Here is an 18,194-nt window from a genome sequence, read left to right as displayed (position 1 = left end):
TCCAAATTCAGGACATCAGCTCCAGGGGAAGGCTTTCTCTCTCTGTTGGCTCTGGAAGGAGGCCCTGGTCCGCAATCTTTCCCTGCATTAGGAGCTTCAATCTGGACTCTGCTTTCTTGGTGGTATAAAATCCCACTCCCTGCTTCTTCCCTTTCCTTTTATCTTATGTAAAACAAAAGGTGGTGCAGGTCATGCCCCAGGGAAACTCCTTTGACCTTGGATCAGGAAGGTGATCTTAGTAATGGTGTTACAATCCTACCCTTATCCTCTTCAACATAATCTAATCTTGCCTCATTAACCACAGGCAGAGATTAGGATTTACGACACACAGGAAAATTACTAACACAAAATGGAGGACAACCACACAATACTGCGAATCATGGCCTAACTAAGTTGACACATATTTTGGGGGACAAAACTCAACCCACGACAATGTTGATAATGATAGTTATTTTGTTGCTTATCATAATAATTTTTGTAATGACATTGAAAGTAGTGAATTAGACATGGGAAATTTACTGGTAATTCAATTGTTTCACTTAATCACTAGCTTCTAAATTACTCCGACAAAACAGGAAATAACTGTCTTAAAAATCTATAATTTAGAGAAAGAATTATTTTTAAAAAATCATATTTACTGTTTTTGAGAAAGAGTATAGCCAATAACCTAAAGAAGCAAGCATGGCAGGATAAAATACTGATGGTACAATTATTTTTAAAAAGTCACATCATTGTTATTTATTAGGTCTCTGGGTGGCACAAGCAGTTTGCACTCGACTACTAAACATAAGGTTGGTGGTTCGAACCCACACGGAGGGGCTGATGAAGAAAAGTTTAGCGGTCTGCTTCTATAAAGATTACAGCCAATAAATCCCTCTGGAGATGTTCTACTCTGTAACACAGCTTTCCCATGAGCCTGAAATGACTGGAAAGTAAGAGGTTTTGGGTTTTGTTGTTATTTATTAACCCAGATAATCTTGGAAAACCTTAAATATTTCTGAGCCTTGACTTCCTCATCAGTAAAATGAGATGGTTAATAATATAAAATTTAAATTAGTAGAATGGAAGTAATTTTTTTTTATAGTGAGTGCAAAAAATATAGGACACAGTCTGACATATAATAGATATTCATCTTCATGATATTTTAGAATTATGGGCAAAGTATGTGATATCCTAAACCATAATTCTAAAAAATCATGAAGATGAATATCTATTATATATCAGACTGTGTCCTATAGCTTTTACACTCATTATAAAAAAAACATGTGTTAAGTATGTAATATCCTAAACCACTCCCACGCACATGTCAGTTTGCCATACTGTGGGGGCTTGTGCATTGCTGTGATGCTGGAAGCTGTGCTACCAGTATTCAGATACCAGCAGGGTTACCCATGACCGACAGGTTTCAGCTGAGCTTCCGGACTAAGACAGACTAGGAAAAAGGAACTGGCAGTCTACTTCTGAAAAGAATTAGCCAGTGAAAGCCTTATGAATAGCAGTGGAACATTGTCTGATATAGTGCTGGAAGATGAGCCCTCCAGGTTTGCAAGTCACTGGAAAGGTGACTGGAGAAGAGCTACCTCCTCAAAGTAAAATCGACCTTAATGACATGGATGGAATAAAGCTTTCAGGACCTTCATTTTCTGAAGTGACATGACTCCAAATGAGAAAAAACAGCTGCAAACATCCATTAATAATCAGAACCTGAAATGTAGGAAGTATGAATCTAGGAAAATTGGAAATGGTCAAAAAAGAAAAGGAATGCATAAACATCAATATCCTAGGCATTAATGAGCTAAAATGGACTGGTATTGGCCATTTTGAATTGGACAATCATATAGGCTACCATGCCAGGAATGACAACATGAAGAATGGTGTTGCATTCATTGTCAAAAAGAAATTTTCAAGATCTATCTTGAAGTATAACGCTGTCAGTGATAGGATAATATCCATATGCCTACAAGGAAAACCAGTTAATATGATTATTATTCAAATTTTACACACCAACCACTAAGGCCAAAGATGAAGAAACTGAAGGTTTTTATCAGTTTCTGCAGTCTGAAATTGAACATGCAATCAGGATGCATTGATATTTACTGGTGATTGGAATATGAAACAAAGATGAAGGATCGGTAGTTGGGAAAATGGCCTTGGTGATAGAAACAATGCCGGAGGTCAAATGATAGAATTTTACAACACCAACGACTTCTTCATTGCAAATACCTTTTATCACCAACATAAACAGTGACTATACACGCGGACCTCTCAAGATGGAACACACAGGAATCAAATCGACTATATCTGTGGAAAGAGACTATGGAAAGGGCTCAATATCATCAGTCAGAACAAGGCCAGGGGCCGATCATGGAACAGAACATCAATGACTTATGTGCAAGTTCAAGCTGAAATAGTAGAGAATCAGAGCAAGTCCACAAGAGCCAAAATATGACCTTGAGTATATTCCACCTGAGTTCAGAGATCATCTAAAAAATAGAGTAGACGTGTTGAACACTAATGACCAAAAATCAGACGAGTTGTGGAAGGACATCATACATGAAAGAAGCAAGAGGTCATTGAAAAGACACAAAAGAAAGAAAAGACCAAGATGGATGTCAGAGGAGACTCTGAAACTTGCTCTCGAATGTCAAGCAGCTAAAGCAAAAGGAAAACGATGAATTAAAAGAATCGCATGGAAGATTTCAAAGGAAGGCTCAAGAAGACAAAGTATTATAACAACACGTGAAAAGAACTGGAGGTAGAAAACCAAAATGAGAGAACATGCTTGGCATTTCTCAAGCTGAAAGAACTGAAGAAAAAATGAAGCCTGGAGTTGCAATAGTGAAGGATTCTATGGGGAGAATATTAGACAACACAGGAAGCATCAAAAGAAGATGGAAGGAATATAGAGTCACTATAACAAAGAGAATTAGTCAATGATGTTCAACCATTACAAGAGGTAGCATAAAATCAGGAACTGATGGTGCTGAAGGAAGAAGTCCAAGCTGCTCTGAAGGCATTGGTGACAAACAAGGCTCCAAAAATTGATGGAATATCAATTGAGATGCTTCAACAAACAGATTCAGCACTGGAAGTGCTCACTCGTCTATGCCAAGAAATATGGAAGACAATTTCCTGGCCAACTGACTGGAGGAGATCCATATTTATGCCTATTCCCAAGAAAGGTGACCCAACTGAATGCAGAAATTATAGAACAATACCATGAATATCACATGCAAGCAAAATTTTCCTGACAATCATTCAAAACTGGCTGCAGCAGTATATTGACAGGGAACCTCCAGAAATTCAGACCGGATTCAGAAGAGGACATGGAACGAGGGATATCATTGCTGATGTCAGAAGAATTCTGGCTGAAAGCAGAGAATACCAGAAGGATGTTTACCTGTGTTTTATTGATTATGCAAAGGCATTCAACTGTGTGGATCATAACAAATTATGGACAACATTGCAAACCATGGGAATTCCAGAACACTTAATTGGGTCCATGAGGAACCTGAACATAGATCAAGAGGCAGTTGTTCCGAAAGAACAAGGGGATACTGTGTGGTTTAAAGTCAGAAAAGGTGTGTGTCAGGGTTGTATCCTATCACCATACCTACTTAATCTGTATGCTGAGCAAATAATCTGAAAAATTGGACTATAGGAAGAAGAACAAGGCATCAGGATTGCAGGAAGACTCATTAACAACCTGCCTTACGCAAATGACACAACCTTGTTTGCTGAAAGTGAACAGGACTGGAAGCACTTACTGAGGAAGATCAAAGACCACAGCCTTCAGTATGGATTGCACCTCAACATAAAGAAAACCAAAATCCTCACAACTAAACCAAAAAACAACATCATGATAGAGAAAATATTGAAGTTGTCAAGGATTTCATTTTACTTGGATCCACAATCAACACCCATGGAAGCAGCAGTCAAGAAATCAAAAGTTATATTGCACTGGGCAAATCTGCGGCAAAGGACTTCTTAAAAATGTTGAAAAGCAAAGACCTCCCCTCAAAGATTAAGGTGTGTCTGACCCAAGCCATGGTATTTTCATCATATGCATGTGAAAGCTGGATAATGAATAAGGAAGATGGGAGAAAAATTAAAGCCTTGGAATTGTGTTGTTGGGGAAGAATATTGAATATACCACGGACTGCCAAAAGAATGAACAAATCTATCTTGGAAGTAGTAAAACCAGAATGCTCCTTAGAAGCAAGGATGGAGAGACTGGGTCTTACACACTTTGGACATGTTGCCAGGAGGGATCAATCTCTGGAGAAGGACATCATGCTTGGTAAAGTACAGGGTCAGTGGAAAAGAGGAACACCGTCAACGAGGTGGATTGACACAGTGGGTGCAACAGTGGGCTCAAGCATAACAAAGACTGTAAGGATGGTGCAGGACTGGGCAGTGTTTTGTTCTGTTGTGCACAGCTTTGCTATGAGTTCAACCCACTCGAGGGCACCTAACAACAACAACATCTTAAGCCACCTATGGATTTTGAAAATCAGACTCAATATTGACAGCCATGGACATTGGGCACATCTTGAGAATTCAATGTAAGAAACACTGATATTGAAAGCGGCAGAACACTTTTAATTTATGTCAGACATGCATGGCAAGATGATTTGATGGACGACTTTTTGTGTTGTTTAAATTTAACTTCGCACTCAAGTTGCTTAGATATTTTTACAGAATTAGAAACCTGCATTGTTGGTCAATATAAATTAATCTGGAAAACCTGCAAAGGAATCACAAGTGAAGGAAGAGCATACGGAATTGGAAAACATAGCACAGTCATTAAATAACTGTTACAATCTACTAATAATGATGCTATGTGGAATCATTGTTCTAAGCATGAAGGAGCTTTGGGATCCAGAGAAATTCTACAGAAACTCATGGGTGTGTTAAAACATGCAGTAAAATTGTTAATTTTACAAAAAGTAGCTCACCGAGTAGGCTACCTCTTGAAACACTTTGTTCAGAGATTGGAACTAGTCATACCCACTTGCTGTATCATACCAAAGTTCATGTTTTGTGATTGGGTCAGCGAAAGAGGACTTTTGTGTCCATTAATTTCCAGAAGGCAACCTTCACATCTTTGTTCCTCCGGCTATAGATGAGGGGGTTCAGCATGGGGTTAACCACTGTGTAGAATACAGAGGCCACTTTGTCTGCTGAGAGTTTTTGGAGTTAGGCACACAGTAGAGGGAAAGGATGGTCCCGTGGAAGATGGTGATGGCAGTCAGGTGGGAGGCACAGGTGGAGAAAGAAGGCTTTGCGACGTCCACTGGCAGATTGGATTTTTAGTACAGTCACAAAAATAAAAACATACGAAGTAAGAATGATTAGTAGTGTACTCACCTCATTGAAGGTGGCAAACCCAAGAAGCAGACTTTGGGGAATGTGTATATCAGAACTAGAGACAGCTATGAGAGCAGTATACTCACAGAAAAAGTGGTTGATTACATTGTGACCAGAAAAGTCTAGAAGGAGAGCATAGCAAAGGAGTACCAAGGGGCCAAACATCCCCCACAGATATGAGCCAGCCACCAGCAGGGCACAGAGTCTTTGTGACATGGCCACTGTATAGAGCAGAGGATTGCAGATGGCCACTAAGTGGTCATAGGCCATCACTGCCAGCAGGAAGGACTCAGTCACCACTGCAGTGCAGGACAAGAAGAACTGGAGCATGCAGCTAAAGTAGAAGATGCTTTTGTCTGCCATGACCAAGTTTTCAAGTAGCTTTGGAGTAACGATAGAGGAGTAACAAAAATCAACAAAAGAAAGGTGACTAAGGAAAAAGTACATGGGGGTGTGAGATTTGGGGTTAATCTTGATGATCACTATCATCCCAAGATTCCCTACCACGGTGACAATGTATGTGATCAGAAACACAAGGAAGAGAGGGATCTGAAGCTCTGGGTAATCTGTGAATCCCAAGAGGGCAAAGGTTGTCTCCACACTCAGGTTTCTTTCAGCCATTGTCACACTTCCTTTCAATGGAAAGAGATGAGAAGAGAGAGTTGTTCCTGCCAAAAGAGAAGATGTGGGGAGTGAATGACAAATGTGTTATGATTTGTTCTGGTAGAGAAAAGATAACATGAAGAAACAGTTATTGGAACTAGTTCTCTCCATGTAGAAAATGCCTCACCCAAATAACTGCAATGTGTATACCAAACCAAGCTGATGTCTAAAATGTCAAAGCATTTCCATTGTCTTTTGGGATATTGGAATATGGGTTTCCTATAAGTACTTATGATATTGAGTGTATAGGAGTTATATTTACACACGAGTTAACTTTATCCTTGGATGCGCACATTAGATAGTAGCATCAAACACACATAACTGGTACTGAGCAAACTTTTTCACATACCTACAGCACATAAGCTAGTGAGATTCTGTGAAAAAAATGTAAAATTTTTGCCTCGAGAAACAAAATATGCTGCTGCGTTTTTTTGCCTATATACTCAAATTAAATAAAATATTTAAAGGAATATACTTCTAAGTTTAAAATAAGATACCAGACAACCTAAGAAGAAAGCAGAGTGATCTCATTCCTAAACCAAAACCCACTGCCGTCGAGATCTCATTAGCACTTTTTAATCCATGCGGGCTACTACTTCTGTTGAATTGCTTAGTTGCCCAGTGGTTGACGCTAAAGAGGGCAATGACTTCCTTTTGACCTGAGAGGTATACCCACTCTATTAGAGTTTATGGCTTAATTTATCAGTTAAAGCTTAGCTTCTATCATAGCCCAGGCATTATACATACATGAGGAGCCTTGGTGGAGTAGTGGTTAGGAGTTTGGCTGCTAACCAAAAAGATCAGCAGTACAAACCCAGTAGCTACTCCTTAGAAACCTATGGGACAGTTCTACTCTGTCCTATTGGGTCAATATTAGTCCAAACCAACTTGATGTGAACGGGTTTGGTTTTGGTTTGGGTGGAGTAGTGGTTAAAGCTGAAAGGCTGGCAGTTCAAACCCCCAGCTTCTGGAGGGAGAAAGGTGTTGTAGTCAGCTTCCATAAGGATTTACAACCTTGGAAACCATATGGGGAGTTCTGCTCTCTACCATATGGTCGCTAAGAGTTGCAATCTACTTGATGACAACAGACACATAGATGTGTAAGTATGCATATGCATTCATAATACACACATGCATACACGCACATATGCACACATGTGTACATGTGTATATGTATATATTTTAGAGGTTCCGAGATTTATCAAATTAGAGTTACAACAGGACTAACCAGAAAGTTATGTTTGCATATGAATTGCAGCTTGCTTAGTCAATTCTTTCTTATAAAAAGTTTATATACCAATTTAAGGTGCATATAAAGAGGATATGGGAAAATATCCATTTTCAAGTAAAAAATTTATTCTATTCTTTGTGAAATTCCTGTCAATGGATAATAAAGCCAAATATGTCCATGATTATTAAGTTCTTTCCTTAATATGATTGGGCATAGACTTAACAGTTTTAGTGACTTAACATTGGAAAAAAAATCAAAGGACGTCCTATTATCATATCAGGGAAATAATATTTTCACTATTTCATTAAAAAAAAAAAAAAAAAACCTGAGGCAACTCACCTGCTGCAGAGAAACAGGCCACCACTGTAAGCTGAGTATTTCGGGAGCACCACAGCGATTACATCTACCTCTACAGCCCTTGGGACTCCAACTCTGGGGAATCACTAGCAACTATGCCTCAAGCCAATTAACTAAGACAAGAGCCAGGTTCTTTGTACCATCGTCAAAGACTGGAATTTCCTTGTAATCACACAGAAAAGTTGTAGCACGAAGTTGACTACCAGCCTTTATTTGCACATTACTAAATGTCCTATGGAATTAAGACTCGACGGCACTGGGTTTTGGTTGTTTTTTAAGCTAAAGCAGGATTTCTCACATCAAAGGTTCTTACCACATCTGTAATAAAATTGCCTAGGATTCTAGTCTTCTAGGCCCCCAAAACTTCTGAGATCAGAATTCCTAGGAATGGGACTCAACAGTATCCACATTTAAGAAGGAACTTGGGTGACACATAGGAACTTTAAAGTGTAAAAACCACTGCTAAGTGCTAAAATCATGTTGGTAAGATGGTAAGATCCAGTATTTTTTTTTTCCCCTGTCTTCTGTATACTTAACAGGATGCTAGAAATGAGAATAGAATAGTAGATTGAACTCATTCATCCATTAATTCAACACATTTTTTAGCGTCTATCATGCTGATCATTTTATGTTTGCTTCTACCTGTCCGTTTTCTGCTCTTCTGTCTCTTTCTATGTGCTCCTTGGTATGATACACGGAAGATTGATATCAACGTAAGATCCCTTGTTGTTTAGCCGCAGATTATTTTCTCTAAAATGTTGTTACTAAGAGGCTATTGGCATGAGGAAGGAGAGTGTTTGACGTAACAGGCTGAGATTTGTGAGATTCTTAACTATGACTTTTTTTTCACTTTTGTTACCTTGGTTACCCATCAGGACCTTCACATAGAAATCAACATTTTTTCTTCACCCTTGGTGGTATCATGTTTACCATCACTTCCTGTACCATAACAAACATATATGAGGCCTTAAGGAAAGAAATAAAGAACTTGGTTGGAGTTTAGAGATAGTGCCTCCAGGCTCTTAGTGGTAATTCTCCTACATGCATACTCCTCCATAAACCAAACCAAACCCTTGGTGTCAAGTTGATTCTGACTCAGCAGCCCTATAGGACAGAGTAAAACTGCCCTGTAGGGTCTCCAAGGAGCAGTTGGTGGATGCAAACTGCTGACCTTTAGGTTAGCAGCTGTAGCTCTTAACCACTGTGTCACCAGGGCTCCAAAATCCTAGTCAGCTATAATTTTTCAGAATTTTCTGTAACTTTGACATGCACATTGTTTAAAGAGGATTGAAGAATTTTGCTGCTGTTGTTGTTGCTGTTTGTTTTTTAATCATGTACCATGCTAATATGTGTGTCAAACAATTTGAGTTTTATGATTGAATGTTTACTTGCTAAATATTAGATTCTTAGGGCTACCACAAGAAATTACCACAAACTTGGTGGCTTAAAAGACCAGAAATTTATTTGCTTACAGTTCTGGAGGCCAAATGTTTGAAATGAAGGTAATGGCAGGGACATGGTCCCTCTAAAGACCCTAGAAGGAAATCCTTCCTTGACTCTTCCAGCTTCCCATCGGTCCTTGTATTCCTGGGCTTGTAGTAGCGTAACTCCAAGTCCTGCCTTCATCTCTACATGGCTTTCTTCTCTGTGTGACTCTGTGTCCTTGTCTGGTTGTCATAATGAGACTTACTGGATTCATAGCCTGCCCTAAGAGAGTATGTAGGAGTCCTGGTGGCACAGTGGTTAAGAATTTGGCTGCTAACCTAAAGGTGGCAGTTCAAACCCACCAGCTGCTCCACAGGAAAAAGATGTGGCAGTCAGCTTCCATAAAGATTACAGCCTTGGAATTCCTATGGGGTAGCTCTACTCTGTCCTATAAGGTCTCTTTGAGTGGAAATTAATTCTGAGGCAATGGGTTTTAGTGTTAAGAAAATATGAATTTATGTTAATCCTTAACTACATCTGCAAAGAATCTGTCTCCAAAAAGGTTATATTCTGAAGTTCTAGGTGGGTATGAGTATTTTGGGGGGAGATGCTATTCAATCCACTATGCTTGATTCACTTCACGTATGATTCAAACCTATTTTAGTAAAGATTGAAATGACTAAAAATCAAATTATTAGATAACTGGTATGCTGCAATAGATTTAAAAAATTAGATGGGTAAATTGACTAAATAATTTGAATTACCATCTCTTCTAGAAACATTGAATGATTTTTAACATCATAAAGCAAACTCTTTCCAGAAAAATACATAAATCTTCAAGATTGTGTTAGGTGGCTCATGAACTTTCTGACAGTCTCCTTCACATCTTTGTTTGTAGATCAGGGGGTTCGGCATGGGGATGACCACTGTATAAAACACAGATTCTACTTTGACTATGAGCCATGAGGTTTTGGAGTGGGGTACACAATAGAGGAACAGGACAGTCTCATGGAAAATGGCGATGGCGGTCAAGTGGGAGGCATAGGTGGAGAAGATTTTTTGGCGCCCCCCATTGAAAGGCATTTTTATGACAGTTACAGAAATGAAAAGTGTAGCGAAGATAATCACCAGGTTGCTGACCTCATTGAATATGGCAAAGAGAAAACAAAGCACCTGGATGATACAGGGATCAGAGCAGGAGACAGAAACAATAACCGAGTGCTCACAGACAAAGTTATTTATGATGGTAGAGCCACAAAAGGATAATGTCAGGAGAAAATAAGTGAGTGTCAGGGAAGCAACTATACCCCATGCACAGGGCCCACCGACTAATGATGCCCAGAGCTTTTGGGACATGACGACGGTGTAAAGCAGGGGGTTACAAACTGCCACAAAACGGTCATAGGCCATCACTGCCAACATGAATGTTTCTGCAACTGCAAATATACAAGCCAAGAAGAACTGCGTGATGCACTCTGTGAAGGAGATGGTTCTGTCTCCCACAACCAAGTTTTCTAATAGTTTGGGTGTAACTATAGTGGAGTAGCAGAAATCAACAAAAGACAAGTGACTGAGGAAAAAGAACATGGGGGTGTGGCGTTTGGGGTTGATCCTGATGATCACAATCATGCCCAGGTTCCCCACCACAGTGACCATGTAGACAAGCTGAGTTTTGAACCTCCCCTCAAAAAACCATCCATTTGACTCTAACTCATGGCAACTCCATGTCTTACGGAGTAAAACTACTCCACATGGTTTTGTTGACTGTGATGTTTATGGAAGCAGTTTGCCAGGCCTTCCTTCCAGGAGCTGCTAGGTGGGTTTAAACTGCCATCCCTTAGGTTAGCAGTCAATGACATGTCCAGATCTTTCCTTATATGTCTCTTCATTTTGATCCTTTTTTGCCATAATGAAATTGGAATTGATTTCTGTGTGTCATTTTAGCAAATTCTCAAACCTCAGGGAGCTGTGGGAGTTAACAGGTCAGATGTGAGGGGCCTGCAGACCCCCTAGCTTGCAGCTGATATCTGAGGTCTTGAGGAGACATGGACTCTGGACGATTGTGCTCTTTATCTTTGAGATCTGACCTAACTCTGAGTGGTTAGGGTCAGAAGAAAAAGTGGGTCATAAGAAACTGGTATCACCACAAAAATGAACTATCTGATTTTTTTTTTTTTCTCTTCTTTTCAGGCATCTTTTTTACTCCAGTGGACCTTGTAATACTTTTATGAGCAATTGCTGTTCTAAATTCTGCCTGTTTAAAAGCAAGAATTGTTTTTCTTGTCCTGATCCAAACATTGAGTTATAGAGATGTTCTGTCCTATATCAGAAGTAATTGCAGTTGAAAAGCCATCCCTTTTTAGACAAACAACTCCACCTTTGATCTCAACAAGACACTTATATCAGAGGGGAATTATACCTCATCAGTCCAGTTCCCAAAACTTCTTAGCTTAGATGAATTTGAATTATGAGAAGATCAAGGTCAGCAAAGGCACGAAAGAGGTGCAGATTTACCTATTATAGACATATATTTTATTTATGTGTGTGGAAACCCTGGTGCAATAGTGGTTAAGTACTACGGCTGCTAACCAAGAGGTCAGCAGTTTGAATCCACCAGGTGCTCCTTGGAAACGCTACGGGGCAGTTCTACTCTGTCCTGCAGGGTCGCTATGAGTTCGAATTGACTCTAGGGCAGCGGGGTTTGTTTTTTTGGTTTTGAAGGCATTGTTGTTGTGTGCCGTCCAGTCACTATATTTCATTTTCCCTGGATTAAAATGACAACAGGTTGTCCTATCCTTCCTGCCTTCTCCTGTTTATGCTTGATAACTCATCATGAAAAAAAATGTACCTCTTGTTGAAATATCACTTAAGAAAAGAGCAAGAAGTATTCATAAAAGGAACACACACACACCCACCCACAAACACACACCACTGTATTTTTTTTCCTCCACTATGTAGTTTTTTTTATATATATATATATAGTTGCATACATTAACAAGAACCATTTTCTCCTAAGTTAAAATATTTGATTTCATTTCTCTTGGGTAAATAAGCACTTAGGGAAGAAACTGCTCAATTTTATATAAAGTTCCTGTGTAAGTTCATAAGATACCACTAAACTGTTTTTCAAGTATATTTTACCTGCTACATTTCCATTTGAAGTACATGAATATTCCACCTCATCCGTGTTCACAGGAATATTTGACATTTCTATCTTTTTAACTTTAGCCATTCCATTGGGTAAGTAGTGGTGTCTCATTTTAGATTTAATACACGTTGCACTGATGACTAATGATGCCGAGTAGCTTTTCAAGTGCTCATCGGCTGGTTGGATAACTTCTGTATATGTTCTACATATACATCAATTGTCAGGCGTATATATTGCAAGTATTTTCTCACAGTTTGTGGCTGACCTTTCCTTTTTCTTAATGGTGTCTTTGAAGAGCAGTCATTTTTCATGTTGATAAAATTCATTTTATCAATTTTTAATTCATTCTTTTTGTTCTATGTAAAAAAGCCCTTATGCCAAGTGTTCAAAAATTTTCCTATATTTCTGCCATTTTTAAATTTCTGTTAAGTTTTAACTTTCAATTCAAATTAATATTTGTGTATGGTATGAGGTAAGACCTAAGGTTAATTTTTCAATAGGAGTATCTCATTGTTCCCAAATTATTTTGTTGAAAAAGTATCCTTTCTCCGTTGAAATTTAAATGAGAAAAAATGTATGAGTATATTTGGACACTATTCTATTCCATTGATCTATAGGTATCTCCTTACTCCATTAGCCTATTCTTTTAATTATTCAAATACTTTCTTTAGAAAAAAATGATAAAATGACTATTAGGCTGGTAAAACAATACTTCAATTAAATTGGGTTTCCTAGTGAGCAGGCCATATTTTTTATTTAATAAAGATGAATTCTGCTATTCAGTGTAATAACTATCAAAAGGTTGCCTTGTGTACAAGACACCATAAGCTGAAGCACTTGTTAAAGCCACCTCTAGAGGACAGAATTTCTGTTTAGAATTCTAGGGGAATATCCTGGATTTGTGCATATTTGATAAACTAGGAATTTGATTTACTTTGGGAACACACATAAAAAATTACACCATATATGGTAAAGTATTTTAAAATAATTCACATATATTGCAACAAGTTGAGAATTTTATTTAATTTTTTTAATTTTTGGTTTACATGTGCTTTAGAGCTATTTCACTAAACATTGATGTATGGAAACATCAGGCATCATAAAATCATACATATGCTACTACTGTAGATGTATTAACTCACAGGCTACTGGGTAAAATAATCTGAATAATAAATTATACTATGCGAGTTGAACAATCTTTAGCATAATGAATCAAATTATTTTTGGAATATAAAATACTGAACCTAACAATATCATGGTGATTGAAAAAGGAGTTTTGTTTTAACTAATTTTCTGAATGTGTCCGTCACATCCTTGTTCCTAAGGCTGTAGATTAACGGATTCAATGTGGGAATCACTACAGTATAAAACACAGAATCCACTTTAATTATGAGCCAGGAAGTTTAGGGGTTAGGGATACAGTAGAGGAAAAGGATGGTCCCATGGAAGATGGTGATGGCGGTCAGGTGGGAGGCACAGGTAGAGAAGGTTTTATGGCGTCCACTTGTAGAAGGCATCTTCATGACAGTGATAAAAACGAATACATAAGAAGTAAAGAGGATCATCAGGCTGCTTACCTCATTGATTATGGTGACAATAAAACACAGCATCTCACTGATGTAGGAGTCCAAGCAGGAGACGGAAACAATTACAGAGTGGTCACAGATAAAATTATTTATAATGCTAGACTCACGATAAGTTATTGTGAGAAGAAAGTACGTGAGTGTCAGAGAGCACACTACACCCCATGTGTAGGATCCAGCCACCAGCAGACCACAAAGCTTCTATGACATAGTAGTAGTATACAGCAAGGGGTTACAAACTCCCACAAAACGGTCATAAGCCATCGCCGTTAACATGAATGTTTCTGTCACTCCAAATATGCAAGCAAGACAAAACTGCATGATGCAACCAGAGAAAGAGATAGTTCTGCCTTCCACAATCAAGTTCTCCAGCAGTTTGGGTGTAACTACAGTGGAATAACAGAAATCCACAAAAGACAAGTAAGTGACTGAGGAAAAAGTACATAATCGTGTGGAGTTTTGGATTGATCCTGATAATTATTATCATGCCTAGATTCCCCACCACGGTGACTGTGTAGGTGGACAAGAAAGTCAGGAAGAGTGGAACCTGGAGTCCTGGGTATTCTGAAAAACCCAACAGTATAAACGTGGGTCTGATACTTTGATTTCCTTCGGATAACATGATTCCTGTTGGAGAAAAAACACAAGTTAACTAGGAAGAAGCAGAGAGAGGAAAGAGGTTTCACGTGGTTCTGTGGGGAGTGATATGAAACAGTGAGTCTCAAAGTATGGCCCCCAAATCAGCAACATCAGAATCATTTGGGAACTTATTAGGAGTGCAAATTCTTCAGCCCTACTGCCAACCTCCTAAATAAAAACTCTGAGATGGGACTCATAATCTGGGGTGAAATCAGGGCTCCAGGTGATTTTGTTGCATGCTAAAGTGTGAAAAACACTGGTGTAAAAAATATATAAATGAAGAAAACCTGTTGCCATTAAGTTGACTCAGATTCATAGTGACAATATAGGACAGAGTAGAACTGCCCCTTAGGGTTTTGCAGCTGATCTCTCAACCACTACACCAACGAAATCCAAAACCAAACCCTTTGCCATCAAATAGAGTCCAACTCATACTGAACCTACAGGACAGAGTAGAACTGCCCATAGAGTTTCCAAGGAGAGTTTCTAAGGTCAACCATTAGACCACCAAAGTTTCCACTACAACGACAGGGCTCTCTCTCTCTCTCTCTCTATATATAAAACTTTGGAAGTACTGGTGGTGTAGTGGTTAAGTGCTACAGCTGCTAACCAAGAGGTAGGCAGTTCGAATCCACCATGCGCTCCTTGGAAGCTCTATGGGGCAGTTCTACTCTGTCCTATAAGGTCACTATGAGTTGGAATTGACTCGACGGCAGTGGGTTTTTAATATATTACTCTTTATTATATGTTACTATATATATTACATATACATATAACTATTTAAATGCTAGTCTTTGTTAGTATTATTAATATGAAACTAACCTATACATATAGGGCATAAAAGAAAATTAAAGAAACCAGAATCCAGGGAGGTACAATAAAAGCACAAAGAACCTTTAAAAATTTTAGAATTATTTACTTTTAAATTTTCCACCTTGTCTAGGCATAGCATGGAATTAAATACTTACAGAATTTTTGAGTTGAAATATACCTTAAAATGTATCTAGCCCAACTTTTCACTTAATAGTTCAGATTTCTACACATAACCTCATCCCTGAGATGCTCGTGTAGTCTCTGTCATCAAAACCTCCATCAATGGTACACTGACTCCTGAATATTTTATGGGGTTTCTATTGATTGTTGTGCTTAACTTTTATTATTAATTAAATTTAATTAATTAAAATTTTATAAGTGGTAAAAATTAAAGTAATTTCTTTCTTATGCATATGCATATGTGTGTATACACACACATATATACATATATAGTTTCAAGAAAGCACATCTGTCTTATATTCACCAACAATAATTCCATTAAAAAAAAATTCTACACTGCAAATTATATATTTTCTTAACCAATACGAAGCAAGCCCTCTTTTATGATGAGATAAACTTGGCAATGAGAATAGTAACACACAAAATGACTGTTCCCAGGATATAGACATGAGGCTGAAGCTAAAACACATCAGTGATCTGTCTCAACTTTATAGCTTTGCCTGGACTCAGCCCCAGGAGTGCCTACTTTACATGTACTACAAGTAGCCCCGACACAGAGTATTTGTCGTGAGCGTATTCTTCCCAATAACAAAAGGGACTGGGTAGATACATTTTAAACATCCATTATTGTTCACGCTATTTTAATAATTAAGCTCTCCCTCAACATTTGAACATATACCCTATTTTAACTAGGCAAAACCCTGGCAAGTTAGGGAGATGGCTACTATCTCTGCTACTACTTAAAACACTTATTAGGTCCATAACAAAAAGATACACAGAGAAAACTTTGACGTTGTGCCCTAGCAATTTCAAATAAACTTGTTGAAAACCTATGGATTAGAATTAGGATTTTATTCAAATGGAAACTAGGACGAGGGGAGTTCAAAATCAGCAAACATCTCCAAAGTCTTCTGCCACTTTTCTCTATTAATTCTCAATAGTGTCACCACTGCCACTTTCTGCAACACACAGTATAATTCTCAGGATCATTTCATGCCCTATTGTGAAAATTCAAACAGGTCCAACCATAAAAAGGGATCTATTACATTTTTAATCCATATGAGTTGGTGTTCCATGTTTTCTACCTTAAGAGAAAAATACCGGAAGAGAACTGAACTGACCTGAAACCAGGAGCTTTTGATTAATTAATTTAATGAGGATTTCCTTTTAAGATTAATGAATTTCAGGCATTTTTCTTCTCAGTAATTGAACATTCTTTAAAAAAACTAACAGACCTGAGGTTTGTAATACAAGTGACAGTACATTTAAATGAGTGTGCCAGGAAAATGGCATTTTATTTCCCAGATATAAGAAATACCAGAGATTAAAAAGAAAAAAAAAAAACTGAACCCAAATCCACAGTCCAAAACTTCCCAGTCTCTGGGATTTATATCTGTTGCCATGACCGTGAGTCGCTATGAGTCAGAATCGACTCGATGGCACGGGGGGTTTGGGTTGCCATGACCGTGGAGATATAGACCCCAGAGAATCATAACTAAAACATTACTCAGTGAACCACAAACCAAGCAATTAGTTGAAATTCTCTCTTGTGTCATTGTGGTGGATGTATTTTCTTTAAAATCGTTAAGGATAATTACTGAATCTATTCCATTAGTCTTCTTTTAGAAATTAAATTATTAAAAGAATTCATATTTCCTGAAGAAAACATGAACTACAGAGTTTGAAAAAGGAACATATAAAAAATAAATAGCTGCTATTAAGTGTATTGCATTTGAAATTCTACATTTAAGTTTATAGTGGAGAAATGTGCAAAACTACCTTAACCAAATGATGAAGGTTACCATTATGAGTGATGCCATGGGCATATCATGCACTCCCTGATATGATGTGATGATAAAGGCACTTCTCCTGTGTGAAAGTCTTCCTCAAAACTCAAAATCCCAACTTAATCACAGAAAGCCATCAGGCAAACTTAGATTTGGGGACATTCTATAAGATATCTAGCCAGTGCTCTTTAAGATTTTCAAAGTCAAGAAAAATGAGAAAAAAGTTAGAAACTGTCACAGACCAGATGACACTGGAGAGACTATAGCTAAATGCCATGTGATACACTGAATTAGATCATGAAACAGAGAGAGGACACTGATAGGAAAACTTGTGAGATTTAAACACAGTCTGGAGTTTAGTAATACTAACACACCAACAATCAACACCCATGGAAGCAGCACTCAAGACATGAAATGATGTATTGCATCGGGAAAATCTGTGGCAAAATACCTCTTTAAAGTTTAAAAAGCAAAAGGTCACTTTGATGACTAAGGTGCATTTGAATCAAGCCATTCTATTTTCAATCTATTCATATGCATGTACTCCATGTGTCTGTCATTTGTCATACTGTGGGGGCTTGCCTGTTGCTCTGTTGCTGGAAGCTATTCCACCAGTATTTGAATACCAGCAGGGTCACTCATGGCTGACAGGTTTCAGCTGAGCTTCCAGACTAAGACAGACTAGGAACAAGGACAAAGCAGTCTACTTCTGAAAAGATTTAGCCAGTGAAAACCTTATGAATAGAACTGAAACATTTTCTGATATAGTGCCTGTAGATGAGCCCACCAGGTTGGAAGGCACTCAAAATACGACTGGGGAACAACTGCTCCCTCAAAGTAGAGTCGACCATAATGATGTGGATGGAGTCAAGCCTTTGGGACCTTCATTTGCTAATGCGGCCTGACTCAAAATCAGAAAAAAACAGCTGCAAATATCCATTAATAATTGGAGTGTGGAATGTATGAAGTATGAATCTAGAAAAACTGGGAATTGTCAA

General features: G+C 38.2%; 1 protein-coding gene and 2 pseudogenes across 1 annotated transcript; all 3 read right to left on the bottom strand.

Annotated features, from left to right (window-relative positions):
- Nucleotides 1-1,040: 1,040 nt before the first annotated feature.
- On the bottom strand, nt 1,041-6,012 carry LOC135229398 (olfactory receptor 5D14-like; annotated as a pseudogene).
- A 3,799-nt stretch (nt 6,013-9,811) lies between these two features.
- Nucleotides 9,812-10,722, bottom strand: LOC135229399 (olfactory receptor 5D13-like). Its single transcript, XM_064278996.1, has one exon. It carries the CDS (start codon nt 10,700-10,702, stop codon nt 9,845-9,847), a length of 858 nt encoding a protein of 285 aa, XP_064135066.1. The 5' UTR covers nt 10,703-10,722; the 3' UTR covers nt 9,812-9,844.
- Nucleotides 10,723-12,667: 1,945 nt separating this feature from the next.
- LOC135229397 (olfactory receptor 5D13-like) lies at nt 12,668-16,723 on the bottom strand (annotated as a pseudogene).
- Nucleotides 16,724-18,194: the final 1,471 nt, after the last annotated feature.

The sequence above is a fragment of the Loxodonta africana genome, unplaced genomic scaffold (assembly GCF_030014295.1).
Source record: "Loxodonta africana isolate mLoxAfr1 unplaced genomic scaffold, mLoxAfr1.hap2 scaffold_29, whole genome shotgun sequence".
NCBI lineage: Eukaryota > Metazoa > Chordata > Mammalia > Proboscidea > Elephantidae > Loxodonta > Loxodonta africana.
Note: the sequence above shows the minus strand (reverse complement) of the source record. Positions and strands in the feature narration are given on the sequence as shown.